General features: G+C 39.3%; 1 protein-coding gene across 4 annotated transcripts in view; it reads right to left on the minus strand.

Annotated features, from left to right (window-relative positions):
- Positions 1–16,815, minus strand: part of ELP4 (elongator acetyltransferase complex subunit 4) — a 307,806-nt gene that overhangs the window by 214,148 nt on the left and 76,843 nt on the right. For all 4 annotated transcript variants that reach the window (XM_061610549.1, XM_061610546.1, XM_061610547.1 and 1 more), the window contains exon 4: positions 4,139–4,267. In XM_061610549.1, the coding sequence (XP_061466533.1) occupies positions 4,139–4,267 (129 nt within the window). The remainder of the gene's footprint in view (positions 1–4,138; positions 4,268–16,815) is intronic.

Raw genomic sequence — 16,815 nt, forward strand, 5'->3', positions numbered from 1 at the left:
AAAAATAAATTATTTGAAAAAAGCCAAGATAACAGAAAAAGTAGAGCCTTAGTAAACAAAAATAAACAGAAACAAATTTAACACCACTAATAAATTTTCAAATGCATTTGATTCTCTATACTATACCACAAAGCAGAAGGTACTTGGGAAATATTTAAAAACTGCAATATGTGCTTTTACTTCAGTTATTATATATTTCAAGTGCAATGAAATAGAACAAAATCTTACATAAAACAAAATATGTGTATTGTTTAAAAATAAATCCAGAAGTTCCAAGTTATTTAGTCTGGGGGGTTCTCAAAGCAATTTAAACAAGGGCTGTTCTTTGCCCTATAATCTATCCTTTATCCGGATTACTGATCAGAATGTTTTTACTGCAATCTCTGCTAGAGCTCATCTTTTTATTGTGTAAGTCCAAGCCCCCTTAATGTTTTAGAAAGGCCTTGACTAACTGAACTTTGATCTGATGTCTTCATTGAGAAAAGCTCCAGGTTGCCCATTTCAGATGCAAATCCTCACTGAGGCCCAAGAGAGTTTAGTAAAGACAGAAAAAAAGAAGAAACAAGAAGTTTCCAGGATCCTCTTTGAGAATCCTGGGGAACACTGGTGTCCCTAATCCACACAGTTGCATGGATTAAGGTGGGTGATAACCTTTCTTGATTCTAAAGAATGAATACAGTGCCTACAAACTGGGTGGAGACTAGGATTTGGCAGCAATAAAACACCAGGCAATAAAAGCTTGGCTATGTCAGAAGCCTGTGAATAGACCACAATGTACCACATTCCCAGGCCTAGTGGGGAAGCTTGCAAAAAGCCCACCTGAATCAAGTAAGCATGAATAATCGATCTTAGCAGCAGCATGATCAGAGACTGAGCAAAAGAGAGGAAAATAATTTCTCTTAAGTATGAGATAATAAGTTTATTAGTAGAATGTGGTTTCAAGTCTAACCTTTTCCTTGGGTTCTTATGAGCTAGCCTGCACAAGGAGAAATAACCTCAATCGTCATGGAGCAGAGTATGCCTTTATGCCACTGTCTGCTGTTAACATTTCTAATTGCAATACTAATGTGCTAGAAATTCTCAGATTTAGGATGAATCAAGGCAGAAAATTGATTTCATGCTGTGACAGTTTGTATATTGCTAAGAAAACAAGCAGTTCATTCATTAAAAGGAGAAGTATATGAGAAGGACGGAGGTAGGTAGGTAAAGTAACACACACTTTACCTGCTTGATATAAGCTAGGCAATACCTACTGTTTTTAGTTTGCATATCAAATGGTTAGTCAGTTACAGATAAAATAGCTTAACAACTCCTTAAGCTTCTGGAATTTGCAGCCTAAACAATGTACCTGTGACATTAGAGTTGTCAAACTGCAAGCCAGAGATCCTCCTTAATAAATTTCCAAAACAACAGGAGAGGGACAAAGCGACTCTACCAGCACCTTTACTCATTTCCCTATGTTTGTGTGGGAATTACAAATGAGATTTTATTTTAAAAGAGTAAAACATCTATAACTAGTTAGGATACATTTGCCTATATAATGACATTAAATTTTCTGGTATGTTGGATTGATAACTACCAATTTAATTTGGAAATAAAATTTATTTTAAAAATGTACATGCCTTTATTTCCCAAAATTTGCATTCGCGCATTTATTCCCTCAAGTGAATTAAAGTTAACTGAAAAATGTCAAACACTTTTCCAGTACAATGTATGAATATGAACATGGCAAAAAGGTACATGCCTTAATATGCAGAAAGACAATACTACTATTGCTACTTATTATAATAATTAATATTTTAAAAACAAGAAAAAAGTGATGCTGGCATTTGCCCCACCATGCCAACTGCTGGTGCTGGGCCTGAAAGCCTGGTTACAATACGTACATGGTGCAAGGTAGGAAACAGGAAAGGAGGAACAGTTGTTAGGATGAAGACTGGTTTCAGTGTAGCACTTCCAGGCACACATGTAAATGAGCACATTATAATTTTCCTTTCAAGCTACAGTCCCTTGGCTGCTGTCCTGGAGAGTCCCTCTGATCTTTGGGCATAGTTTTTTTTAAGGGCGTCATGAGAGACTACCACCAGAAGGAAATAATGAAATAAGGGGATGGGCACCCCTTTGATCCTAGCCAGACACAAGGCAGACAGGCAGATACTGCTAAGCAGAAATAACATGATAGGTAATGGAGAAACAAGGAAGAAAAGTAGAAGGCGCCTTCAAAGTTAAGAATTGCAAGGTAGTTTTAAAGAGCAGTTGGAACTGGAGTGTATCGGCTTGGTATTTAGTTGTTCAGAAAGAGAAGCATGGAAAAATACCAGAATTATGTGTGGGACCTAACCGGGGATCTACTCTATGGTAATTATTTATGACTGAACAATTTTGCGAGGTGCCTGAATATCTCCAATAATAACTTACAGAGTTTTTACTTGTAATTCCCACCTCTGACCTCACTCTGGTCTCAGTGAGTAAAGCTTCAGCTTTGCAACCACCAGTTTCAATTGGATTACCCCTTACATAACCAATATTATCATTTACATTTAAACATGGTATATTATTGGAGCAAATTAGGAAGCTTAATAGTACATCACAAAAATATTAGTTTTCTGTAGGGAGTAAGGTTGCCAGGTTCAGGGCCTGAGACTGATCCTGTATCTTTAGGAGAAGAGAAAGTCAGCCAAGTGCAGGTGTTCTTGCAACCCTGTAATGGGAAAAACCACAAGGTGGAATTCTCCCTTCCCCCTGCACAACTTTTAAAGATACAGAAGACCTCTTGGAGGCTGGGCCTGGCAACCAGGAATATCAATATTTCTCCCACCTCCACATATGAACTTTGTAATTTTTATGTAACTGATAAGGCCTATTTTGTGATGGTTCAACATGCCGTATTAAGCGTCATATTAACAAAATTGACGAGGTTACATGATCATCTCAGATGTTCTTTGATTTGGCATGTCATGATATATGAATCTTCTTTCTGATCCAGATATATATTTATTATTTATTTATTTATTTATTACATTTATACCCCGCCTTTCTCTTCATGAGAGAAACTCAAGGCGGCTTACATATGGCTCCCAGGTGGTCTCCCATCCAGGCACTTACCAGACCCGACCCTGCTTAGCTTCAGCAGGGTGCTGGCCTCATGTATAGCCATGTCTGTTCAATTACAAAGAAAACCAAACATGCCATGCCTTGCAAAATCATTTTGTTATATTCCAATTACATTCTTTAGAATAAGCCCTAAATTGGTAGGCAGTTGACTATATTTACATCAGATATATAAAGCACTAAAGCAGACAAAGTAAGTTTCTAGGACTATGGGCACCAAAACACTGCATGTAATTTTAGAGGTCTGACATACCATTATGCTGCACAAGAAAATAGCTAGCTTAGGGAGAAATATAATTCACAAAATGCTAACAACTGTGAACTCAGTAGAACTGACCACTAGGCTTGTTTCTTACATACTGCCTTCATAATGATTAGTTTATAGTAACAGTGAAGCTGATATAATCTCAAGTGCTTACTTTACTTATTATGCACATGGATAAGCAAGTCAACAGCTTGATTCAATTCCATACTTTCACTAGAGGGATCTACCAACCTATATAAACACACATATATATATTCAGATAAATTTATAAAGCTATTTGGTATAAACAGAAGGCATACCACTTGAAAACTTCTGGAGTAAATTTTATAGCTGAAGCCTTTATAATTTAGTATTTACCAATCTTATTACAGATGACAATATACCACACATACGGTAGAACTACACATTAACTTGGGAAACAGGTATTCCCAAACCTATGTTTGCTAATGACACATGAATGGTTGAGCAGGAATGCACCGAGGAGAGGTACTCAACAATTTCCACCAGTTCTTCTTAAAAACATCTTCCCCATGTCATCCCTCCCCCCCAACCAGAAAACTGATTGGCAGAACACTTTCAGTAGATAATCAACAGGAGGTTAAACACTCTTCCACCCCTACATTAGTATTGAAAGGCAAACACAGGGCATTTAGAATTCACGCTAAATGGTATAGTTAGTTTGCTAATGTAATTTTTGTCAACAAATGCTTACAGTTTACCATACATCACTCTTTGAAGAAATTACTATGAAATACAATTTACCTCCACTTTTGGTACGTTCTGGTAACGCCAGGCAATTTTCATGGATTCCTGAGAATCTTGGTTTGACTTCATAGCTGTCACTTCTTCCATTTCACTGACAGAGTAATTCAACAAAGGTGATGGAAGTTCCTGAATGAAAAATATGACAAAGGTTTTATATGTTGCTTTTATTAAGTATTTTAAAGGAAATATTACTAAATAAGATTGATAGCTCACAACAAAGATTAATAATGGTATTCAAAGCCCACTTTAGGTTACAAAATAAACTTACTGATATACTCTCAGAAGTTTGATCTATAATCGTTGAGAAATCCTGGAGAACGGATAAGGTGCCACAGGACTAGAGACAGGAAAAATGTGTCCAAAGCTTCAAACAAGAGGAAAAAGGAGAATCCAGGAAACTACAGAAAAGTCAGCCTGAGTTTGATATCAGGGAAGGAGCCAATCTGTAAGCATCTTGTTAACAATGCACTGATTAATAAAAACCAGCATGGATTGATCTAGAATAAATCCTACCAGGCTAATTTTATATTTCTCTTTTTATTGGGTTACTAACTGAATGGATTATGAGAACCCTATCCATATAATTTATATTGATTTCAGCAAAGCATTTAACAAAGTTCCCTATTATATTTTAGTTATCAAACTAATTAAATGTGGACTACGTAACAATACCATCAGGTAGATTCACAACTGGTTAGAAAACTGCACCAAGAGTGCTTATCAATGGTTTCTCATCAAACTGGAGTAAAGTCTTTATTAGACTGCCTCACGGCTGGGTTTGGTACTCTTCAATATTTTTATTAATGACTCAGATAAAGGGGTGGAGATAATCTTATCAAATCTGAAAAACACCACCACAAAAACAGGAAACATAGCTACCACCTCAGGAATAAAATTCAAGACTGCCTAGATAAGAAACTGGGCTGAAATTCAATTGAGACTAACATAAAGTTCTGCATTTAGGCAAATAAATATCAAATGCACAGGAATAGAATGGGGTATACTATTTTGAATCAGGATGGCAGGCTAAATCTTTGAAAACTGCACTGATTTAAATCACTAATTTCAAAACTGTACTGAAGTTTTGGTGTCTCAGAATTCCCAAGCAATGTGAGGTACAATGCTGCTTGTACAATCATAGTATCCAAGGCACTAGAGGAAATAGTTCCATTTGATTCTGTACTATTCTGATCTTACCTGGATAACTGTGTCCAGTTTTGGGTGCTATACTTTAAGGAATATATCATAGACAAAGTGAAACAAATTCAGAGAAGGACAACAAACATGGTCAGAAGTATGGAAAACAAGTCCTACGAGGAGAGGTTGAAAGAACTGGAAATGGGTAGCAAGGAGAAGAGATGAAAGCAGACATGCTAGCACTCTTCAAATGGCTGAATAACTATCACACAGTAGAGAGCAGACTTATTCTCTGCTGCCCCAGAGGGCAGGTTTAGATGTAATAGTTTTAAGTTTCAGAAGAGAAAATTTCAGCCAAACATCAGGAAAAACCTTTTAACATTAAGATAAATTTGATAAGGGACCCAATTACTTGGGAGTGGGTTAGCTCTTCCTTGTTGAAGGTCTTCAAGCAGAGGGCAGACAGTCATCTGCTGGGGCTGTTCTAGATCAGGATTTTCTGCACTGAGCAGGCACTTGAACTACACAGCCTGCAAACCCCATTCCAACTCAATGCCCATTTACCATTTATTTATACTGACACTGTATTCTAGGGATGGAAAACTGTCACCAACTGGGCCCAGCCTAAACCCAAATAATATTTTTTGGCTCGCATACCACCTCCTGGTTTTGCTTGCAGCACATCAGCAACATCTGTGGCGGCAAAAGAATTAGAAAATCCAAACCACATGTAAGTGGCAGGCCTTCTTCCCTCTCCCTCCCTGGCTCTGACATGAAGAGAAAGGCAGGGATAGAACAGGAGTCAGACTGTAATATAGAGGCTGCACTGTGATGGTATTCACTGTTGCTGTTTGCTGGCACTGCTGAGGGGGAGAAAAGGTGACAGGGGCTCAGACATGAGAAGAACTAAGATAAAGAACTCCTCTAAGGGGGAAGAATACCAGGCTGCAGCAGCAGCTGGGCTCTCTAGATCAATAGAAATTGGAACCCTCAAGAAACAGGAAGGAGTGTTCTGATCTTCTCCAACCTTACATGCAGTTGGTGGGACACCAGCTGAAGACCCATCAACCCTAACAAGAGTACAAGTAAAAGTATCAGAGAACAGGAGAAGATAACTTCAAGACAAGGAAGAAGGCAAATGGGAAGAGGGAAAACAGCTGCTCTTTGGCTCATAGTAAGACACCTACACCCTTCAAAGCCAGAGCTGCAAGGTATGAGAACTCAGACTGTAATTTGAGCCAAGGCTCACACAAGGCAGACTCCAGTCACATCTTTGCTAATTGACAACATGAAGACTGACAAAAACACTGTTTCTTTTTGAATCTTGATAATTGGGCACTTTTACATCTAACCAGCACTTATCTAACATGATTCTAGGTATACATGTGTGTTTGCTGTGTTATGTGTATATTTATATGTGTGAATGTGAAGTGACCAGATCCACTATTTGGTCACACTGCTGACATCTAGCCCCTGGAGGGGTTGCAATGATGCAATGTGGCCCTCAGGCCAAGAAAAGGGTAGCTACCCCTACTTTATTCTTTAAGATGCCTGGCAAAGACATTTTAATTGACTTGTCTTGTTATTTTACTAATGATAATTCCACTCCGGCTAATTTAGTGCTTGATTTTTTTTGTGTGTGTAATTTTATACTGGATCTGTTTTTATTCACTATATAAGAACATAAGAAGAGCCTGCTGGATCAGGCCAGTGGCCCATCTAGTCCAGCATCCTGTTCTCACAGTGGCCAACCAGGTGCCTGGGGGAAGCCCGCAAGCAGGACCCGAGTCCTGAGGCTTCCGGCAACTGGTTTTCAGAAGCATGCTGCCTCTGACTAGGGTGGCAGAGCACAGCCATCACAGCTAGTAGCCATTGATAGCCCTGTCCTCCATGAATTTGTCTAATCTTCTTTTAAAGCCATCCAAGCTGGTGGCCATTACTGCATCTTGTGGGAGCAAATTCCATAGTTTAACTATGCGCTGAGTAAAGAAGTACTTCCTTTTGTCTGCCCTGAATCTTCCAACATTCAGCTTCTTTGAATGTCCACGAGTTCTAGTATTATGAGAGAGGGAGAAGAACTTTTCTCTATCCACTTTCTCAATGCCATGCATAATTTTATACGCTTCTATCATGTCTCCTCTGACCCGTCTTTTCTCTAAACTAAAAAGCCCCAAATGCTGCAACCTTTCCTCGTAAGGGAGTCGCTCCATCCCCTTGATCATTCTGGTTGCCCTCTTCTGAACCTTTTCCAACTCTATCATATCCTTTTTGAGATGAGGCGACCAGAACTGTACACAGTATTCCAAATGCGGCCGCATCATAGATTTATACAACGGCATTATGATATCGGCTGTTTTATTTTCAATACCTTTCCTAATTATCGCTAGCATGGAATTTGCCTTTTTCACAGCTGCCGCACACTGGGTCGACATTTTCATCGTGCTGTCCACTACAACCCCGAGGTCTCTCTCCTGGTCGGTCACCGCCAGTTCAGACCCCATGAGCATATATGTGAAATTCAGATTTTTTGCTCCAATATGCATAATTTTACACTTGTTTATATTGAATTGCATTTGCCATTTTTCCGCCCATTCACTCAGTTTGGAGAGGTCTTTTTGGAGCTCTTCACAATCCCTTTTTGTTTTAACAACCCTGAACAATTTAGTGTCGTCAGCAAACTTGGCCACTTCACTGCTCACTCCTAATTCTAGGTCATTAATGAACAAGTTGAAAAGTACAGGTCCCACTACCGATCCTTGACGGACTCCACTTTCTACAGCCCTCCATTGGGAAAACTGTCCGTTTATTCCTACTCTCTGCTTTCTGCTTCTTAACCAATTCCTTATCCACAAGAGGACCTCTCCTCTTATTCCATGACTGCTAAGCTTCCTCAGAAGTCTTTGGTGAGGTACCTTGTCAAACGCTTTTTGAAAGTCTAAGTACACTATGTTCACTGGATCACCTCTATCTATATGCTTGTTGACACTCTCAAAGAATTCTAATAGGTTACTGAGACAGGACTTTCCCTTGCAGAAGCCATGCTGGCTCTGCTTCAGCAAGGCTTGTTCTTCTATGTGCTTAGTTAATCTAGCTTTAATAATACTTTCTACCAGTTTTCCGGGGACAGAAGTTAAGCTAACTGGCCTGTAATTTCCAAGATCCCCTCTGGATCCCTTTTTGAAGATTGGCGTTACATTCGCCACATTCCAGTCCTCAGGCCCGGAGGAGGACCCGAGGGACAAGTTACATATTTTAGTTAGCAGATCAGCAATTTCACATCTGAGTTCTTTGAGAACTCTCGGGTGGATGCCATCCAGGCCCGGTGATTTGTCAGTTTTTATATTGTCCATTAAGCCTAGAACTTCCTCTCTCGTTACCACTATTTTTCTTAGTTCCTCAGAATCTCTTCCTGCAAATGTTAGTTCAGGTTCAGGGATCTGCCCTATATCTTCCACTGTGAAGACAGATGCAAAGAATTCATTTAGCTTCTCTGCAATCTCCTTATCGTTCTTTAGTACACCTTTGACTCCCTTATCATCCAAGGGTCCAATTGCCTCCCTAGATGGTCTCCTGCTTTGAATGTATTTATAGAATTTTTTGTTGTTGGTTTTTATGTTCTTAGCAATGTGCTCCTCAAATTCTTTTTTAGCATCCTTATTGTCTTCTTGCATTTCTTTTGCCAGAGTTTGTGTTCTTTTTTTATGGTGCTTACTGGATGTTTTCTTTTGTGAGCTGCATTAAATATACTTTGTGAAAAAGGAAGGACGCAAGTATGATTTTATGATTAAGTCACTTTGACTTCAGTGACTCTTCATCTAAAATAAGTGTGCATATGACTGCAGCCTTAAACACTGAACAGACATTGCAAATATGTTATGTATGATAAGGTTATTATTAATTATTTAAAAGTTTTATAGGCCACCTGTTAGGGCACAGACTTCACAACTAAAACAGGATAAATTAAATTACATTAATTGCCATATCACAATTCAAAAATTGTAAGACAAATATGTCTTATGTGTGTCAACCATGCCATGAACATTTTCATACCCCTCGCTGGATCGTCACCTTGTAGTGGTGAGTGGACTTCCATGTTCCATGTCTTTTTATATCTTTAAACCTTTTTTTTATTAAAAATGTTTTTAAAGTTTTTTAAAATGTTGTTAACGTTGTTTTGTTTAAATGTATTTTAAGATCTTTTTACGATGTTTTAAAGTGTTTTTAGTGTTTCTGGTTGCTGCCCTGCGCTCCTGCGAAGGAAGGGCAGGGTATAAATAAAATAAAATAATAAATAAATAAATAAATAAAATCTGATTAACCAGACTTGAACATGCCTGACTTTTTTCTCAAAGCAGCAATAACGAAAGGACACAAGTAGATTTTTAATAGTAACAGTTCTACATGTTTTGACATCATTATTTCAAAGATCACTGTGTGATATGGAAGTGCCTACTGAGGGTGGAGCTGCTGAACAGAACATTAAAAAGTAGGCTTATGTTAAATGTCATATCAGTAAAACATGGACTTTCTAGAAAGCTAAGTTTACTAGATTCTTATAATATGTTAGCCTTGTTTCAGTATTTAAATCCCACTTTCTGTCTATGGTGCACGAAAGACTGAGCAAATTATGATGTGCCTGAAAAGTTACAACTTTGGGGGCTTTTTTAGTTTGGAAAAAAGGCTAGGGGGGACATGATAGAGGTGTACAAAATTATGCATGGTGTGGAGGAAGTGGATAGGGAGAAGGTTTTCTCTTTCTCTTATAATACTAGATCATGGAGGCATCCAATGAAGACAGCATAATTCAAACAGACAAAAGGAAGTGCTTCTGCCCACATCATCTAGTTGAAATTGTATAATCTGCTACCACAAAACGTAGTAATGTCCACCAACTTGGGGAGCTTTAAAAGGGAATTAGCTAAATTAATGGAGAATAAACCTATCATGATTACTAATCACAACGGCTATATACAGGCATACCCCGCTTAACGTCGCTTCACTTAACGTCGCCTCGCTATAACGTACATGCTCCATATGCCTGTATTTCTCCAGAAACGCAGCGCAGCAGCAGAGGCTTTAGCGTGCGGGGGTGGAAATAGACGCGATTGCACCACCGCAAATCAGCTGGGAGGCATGATCGCGATCAGCTGGGAGGCAGGGCAGCGCAGCAGCAGAGGCTTTAGCATGGGGCTTTGTGGCTCCGCATGAAGGAGAGGTAAAAAAAGTTTTAAAAGGTAGTGCTTCACTTTAAGGACATTTTCGGTTTACGTACTCACTCTGGTCCCATTGAGTACGTTAATGCAAGGTATTACTGTAGTACCTCCAATATCGGAAGCAATGGATAGTATTCAATACTAGTCCTACTCAAAGTAGACCCATTGAAATTAATAGACTGACCAACTTAGGTTCATTAATTTCGATGGGTCTACTGTTGAGTAGGACTTACACTGAATACAACCCAATACATCTGTGAATGCCAGTTGCTGGGGAGCATAAGCAGGGGAGTGTTATACATTCATATCCTGCTTGTGGGCTTCCCATAGGCATCTGGTTGGCCACTATGAGAACAGAATGTTGGAATAGATAGGCTTTTTGTTTGATTCAGCAAGGTTCTCTTGTTCCTACAAATTTGTATCTCATCCCCAAACTTATTGGGCATGATAAAAAATGGGTTCATCATGCAAAACACAGAAAGTGGAATCTCATACAATATTTGAATATTCTCCTATTGGGAGAAAGTGTGGGATATAAATAAATAAATTACATGGCATAACTTATTTCAAGTATTCTAATGTGAACTTTTTTGGTAGATGAAAGTACACACATCACTATGCTGTACAACCATACAAATAATTATTAACTTTGTTTTAATGCCTGTCGAATGTTATAGTTTTATAACCTTGAGGTGGGCATAGACAAATCTGTCTTTTTTCATTTCTCTTAGCTTATTTTTTCAGTGTCAAGTTAAGCATGTCCTGTTTCCACATCAGTTTGCATTTTTTTAAAAAAATGCCTTACAAAAATTCATATGCTTTAAATGCACATTTCGAATATTTGCATTTTCATACATTATTTTGCCCAACGTACACCGTTTGGAAACAATTCCCCTTAATATGCATATTTGTACAATAATTACACTAATATTTTTGTACATGTTTTTTGGTTGGAGAACTTCATTGCAAAATTCAGAGAACTATGAATTCTGAAAGATAACTAAGTTGCAGTTCACAACACAGTAATGCAAACACTTCCCCCCCACCCCTAAATTAGGGTGTTTTTTTTAGAAAAAGAGGCATATGTGTTTTATAAATAATTACTAATGAGCCAAAACATTGGTGCAAATGTAGCAATAAGTGGTTTGGAGTTGTGACTGCAACATTTGCACATGCGTTTTAGAACACTGGCTATACCAACTTGACAGATTTGATTTATTTATCTATATTTGGCCTAGTTATACAGGCATTCTACCTAGAGGGAGCTAACTTGCTAATCAGCTGAAAAGCTTGCAAAGACTTTGCTGCTGACCAAGTGTTGTGGTAATAGACATCTCAGTCTGTAATGTGCGTGAGATAATGTGTTGAATGTATTTTGAATGCTAGTGCCTACCTAATAGATCTGGCATTCTATTTCTATGGCATCAGTTGCCAGAGTGCAATTAGCATGCTAGAGTGTATTTTTGCAAGACACCCAATCTCAATTTTGATGCAGTGACCCAGAAGCAGAGTGGGATCACGACTCAGAATACCAAACATAGGCTAAATGAGAGCTGGTATAGAGCAACAGCTAAGAAACTGAGCTGCAAATAAGAAAGTCCCCAGTTCAAATCTAGCCTCTGCCATTAAGCCTACATCTGCAATACAGGCATAATACTGATCTCGCTTAAAGAGATGCCAAAGATTATAACAAAATATATATGAAATGCTTTGAATGCTCTGAAGTGGCATATCATGTATAAAACTATTATGATTTCAAAAAGTTATATATATATATATATATATCTTCTTACAGAGCAATCCAACTCAGAGGAAGTTGGTGGAAGAGGTGCCAGCATAAGAGGAGCCAGTGGAAAGGTCCGTGGCATCCAATTACCATTCAGAAGCCTCCAGGCTGGTTGAAAGCTGGCTCAGCCAGGAGCTGCAGGCAGGCACCAGAAAGTAAAAGCTGGCTCTCATGAATACTCCTACAAGGGAGTACTCTCCATTGACTTACATTGCAATTATTTTCTTAGACAGACCTTTTCTCCAGAGTAACTTTTGCCTGAATCAGAACCTGCAGGAGCACTCAAAACATGAGTTGGATGTGGCCTAAGTCCCCCCTTGGCACTTCCTCTGACACTCCCCCGAACGTCCCTTTTTCAGGCCTTCCACCAGCTCCTCTTCCGCCAGGCTGGGCTTCCCCAGCAGACCCCTGGCTGAGCTGGCTGGGTCCTGGCTCTGCTGCAGCTGAGCTGGAATGAGGGGCCTCTGCCGGTGTAGCCCAGTCTGCCTTATCCAACTCTCCTCAGCCTGGCATAAATAGCAGGTGGATTGCGCCCTTAGTCTAACAGAATGTTAGTCAGTCTATATTCTAATGGAATATTACTGTGCTAGTCTGGCTAACTTTGTGTATCTATAAATCTAACTAACTCATTATGAGAGGTTAAAGTGTTATGTAACTTACATTTTAGGCAATATTTATTATTAATAGTGTAGGCTCCTGTTGACCTTTACTGAGATATTTGGCCATTAGAACATCAGTGAGCAACCTAATTATTTTCCCTTTCTGCTATCTACCGTCTTCTTAGACCAATCTAAATGCACTTTTCTGCTACATCAACTATTGACATTATATATTCCTCACCCTGTAGCTTGTAGGGTAGCTTCACCAATCTGGTGCCATCCAGATATTTTGAACTACAACTTCAAATAATCCAAGCTAGCACTACCTGTCTACTTGCAGCTAACTTATTTCTGCCTGTATTAAGACCTATATTGGACAAAATACAAAAATCAGTTTAGAGAAAGGAAGTTAAATCATCTTCTTAGCAGGCTCTATTATAGGGCTATAGAATAATCAACCAACATTAGTTCACATTAAACAAGTTAGCTTTTTTAAGGAGAAAATTGTATTGTAGGTTGCCATCCTACAAGTTTCTTCCGTGGTTTCACTGTGAATTTGTAATTATCTATAAAAGTCTTGGAACAGATCCAAGGTTTAAATATAGAATTCATGATTCCAACTCTTGAAGCAGACTTGAGTACAATAAGAATTATAATCAAGAGGCAAGAGATGTGCTCAAGGAAGTGATTCTAGTGAAGTTCACTCACCATTTATCTCATTAGAACAAATCGTAACATTGTTACTAAGATAAGTTACAGAAGTTGAGCTAGAATTCTTCCTAATTAAGAGACATGAAATTCAAGAAGAGACAAATTGCAGTGTGGGGAGTAATGTGTGTAGGTGCGCTCTTAACAGTATGATGGAGTGGCTACCCAAAAGCAGATCAACTCTCTTCCAAGGCTGTCGCTTGCTATGCTAGCCCCTCAGTTATTATAATTAATGGGCTGTATCCAACAAGCTGTCCTAGTTGCACTACACCTTTCACTTGCGCAATGGAACTTCCCCTCCCTCTCCTACCTCAGTACACCCTTAAAATTTATTCTAGGTTGCCCCCCCAACCCTCTGGTGCAGATTTGGGAGAGGTGCTTGAGAAGAGAGGAAGGGAAAGTTCTGTTACACATAACTTTTAAAGTATATTTAAGAAAGATACTTGAATAGCTGATACAACAGATTTGTAAATACTTTGAGAAATTCCAGCTTTCCCAAACAGAATGGTGTAATAGCAGAGCTATGTATATTATCTCAGGTCATGCATTGCAACCAATCACCCCCATTATGTTAACTTTTTCTTCTTGCCACTGGATTTAAAATTAAGGTAGTTAAAAAGTTAGATTACCTGCTACAGCTTTTTGTCACGGATCTAAATTTCACACAATACATCCCATGTCTTTCTAAAAAAGATGTCTCCCCCACATATTCACCTTCAAATGCAGGCACAGGAACACATAGGAAACCATTGCTGTGCATTTGCACACAAGCAGCTCAAGGAATTTGATCTTTCCTATAGGATTAGTAGAAGCAACACTAGCAGAGCATGGAAGTCCCCTGAGCATGTGTGTAACCCTTTTCAGGATTGCATCAATCTACCTCTGTGGCATGAGGAACAGACTAAAAGAGGTGCCTCAAAACTGTTTACTTCACGACTACTAGATGAGCTCTCCCAATTGGATGAGTTCTTGGCAGAAGTCCCCACACATTGTAACCTGAACAATGAAGACATTTCTTGATATAGATAATGCTGATAGACCAGCAACAACATAGTCGATTGGAACAGAAGTGAAACATATCTTGTAGGGGGAGTTTATTAGGCTGATCCAAATAAACTGCTGTGCGGCTGGGGTGGGCTTTGCAAATTCTGTTACTTGCAAATTTTATTTATTTATTCATTTATTTTATTAGAGCATTTATATCCTGCCCTTCTTGTATACACCACTCAGCTTATAACAAAACACAGAAAATTACAAGGAAGAGACAGGGACAGCAGTTTAAAAATTACAACATTTTCTACCTCAAAAAACAGAAGTCTTGTAGAAAAAAAGGTCTCAACCAGCAAAAAACAAGGAAGGGAGCCAACCACATTATATGGGAAAGTATTTGAAGTGACTGAAAAGTTCTGCTTCTGTCACACTCAGCTGTGCTTCCAACGTAGGCTACATTCAGAGAAGGGTCTCTCCTTCAGATACTGTCTTCCCTGCTCCCTAATATCAATGGGAGGAAGTGATCCCTATGGTATCCTGGACCCAAGCCAGTTAGGGCTCTGAAGGTAGTCACCAACATTTTGAACTGTGTCGAGAAAAAAATTGCTCACCAGTGCAGCTGCCACAGGATTGGTGTAACATGATCCCATGGGCAAACACCCATCAACATCTTTACAGCTGCATCGTAGACCAAATGAAGCTTCCAAAGATTCTCTTTAAAGGGAGCTTATGTAGAGTGTACTACAGTAATCCAACCTGGGTGTAACTAAGGTATGTGCTACCATGGAGCATTCCTAAGGAAAAAAACATCCTCAGTACAGTCGCCAACTGGTCACCCAGGTGAAAAGCCAAATCCAAGAGCATCCCTGGACTGCCCAGCGGACAACTATAACCCCATACAAAACAGGCAGATCTCTATTCCTGAGTCTGTCTCCTCCTTGACCAAGATAATCTTTCTTTGTCTGGATTAAGCTTCAGTTAACCTTCATCCAGTCCATGACCACCTCCAGGCATTGGTTCAGAACATCAACACCTTCCTTGGTATTAGATGAAAAGGAGGAGTTGCGTATCATTCACATACTGATGTCAACATATCCCAAGTTCCTATACAATCTCTCCCAGCAGTTCCATGTAAATGTTAAGTAACATTAATAAGATACTAAACAAGAGTCTCCCATCTTCTAGAACTGACTCCCAGGTGCTGCAACCATCATAAGTTGGTTCTCACAGGCCCTTCTTTGCCAGGCTGTCCAGAAGGATACCATGATCAAAGGTACTGAATACCACTTAGAGGTCCAGCATAACCAACAGTTCCAAGGCAATCTAGAAACAAGAGAGTTGCACCAATCAGCAACAAAAACAAGGAAAATAAAATCTACTGCTTTCAAGTCAATCCTGACTTATGGTGACCCTATGAATAGGGTTTTCATGGTAAGTGGTATTCAGAGGCGGTTTACCATTGCCTTCCTCTGAGGCTGAGAGGCAGTGACTGGCCCAAGGTCACCCAGTGAGCTTCATGGCTGTGTGGGGATTCGAACCTTGGTCTCCCAGGTTGTAAGCCAACACTTTAACAACTACACCACACTGGCTCTCAAGGAAAATAAGTAACAGGTAAAAAAGTAACAGATTTTAAAAAATCAGAAATAAAAGAACCTCTTGCAATATCTGTGAACATTTTCCTCTTCTTTTTTTAAAGCAAAATATGTTATTAGAAACGGTAGAATATCGACAGGGGGATGGGCCATAGCTGTGGCAGAGCATCTAGGTTGCAGGCAAATAGTCCTAGGTTCAATCCCTGGCATCTCCAGGTAGGCTGGGAAAAACTAGTGGGCTGACTCAGTATAAGGCAGCTTCCTGTGTTCCTGTCAGATACACATTTTGCAGAATATGATAATCAAACTCTCTTCAGGCATTGCCTTTCCCTGTGGAAAAAAATACATGGGACGCAGTGAGGATGTGCACACTAACTCTGCCCTCACCTTGCCATTCTTGATGCCCTCAGTTCATGGAGGTGACTGAGTAAAATGGAGAGCCACCTCCTGTATTTGGGGTGGCTCAATGCACATTTTAAAACCCTAAGTTTTTTTTGTTCCTGCTGCCCCACTGTTTTTTATTTTTTTCTCACATGGATTGTTAAAACCTGAAAATGATTAACAGCTTTGAGCTGTATTCAGCTATATTCTACTCAGAGCAGACCCACTGAAATTAATGAATCTAAGTTAGTCATGTCTATTAAGTTCA

Source organism: Rhineura floridana, chromosome 2 (genome assembly GCF_030035675.1).
Source record: "Rhineura floridana isolate rRhiFlo1 chromosome 2, rRhiFlo1.hap2, whole genome shotgun sequence".
Lineage (NCBI taxonomy): Eukaryota > Metazoa > Chordata > Lepidosauria > Squamata > Rhineuridae > Rhineura > Rhineura floridana.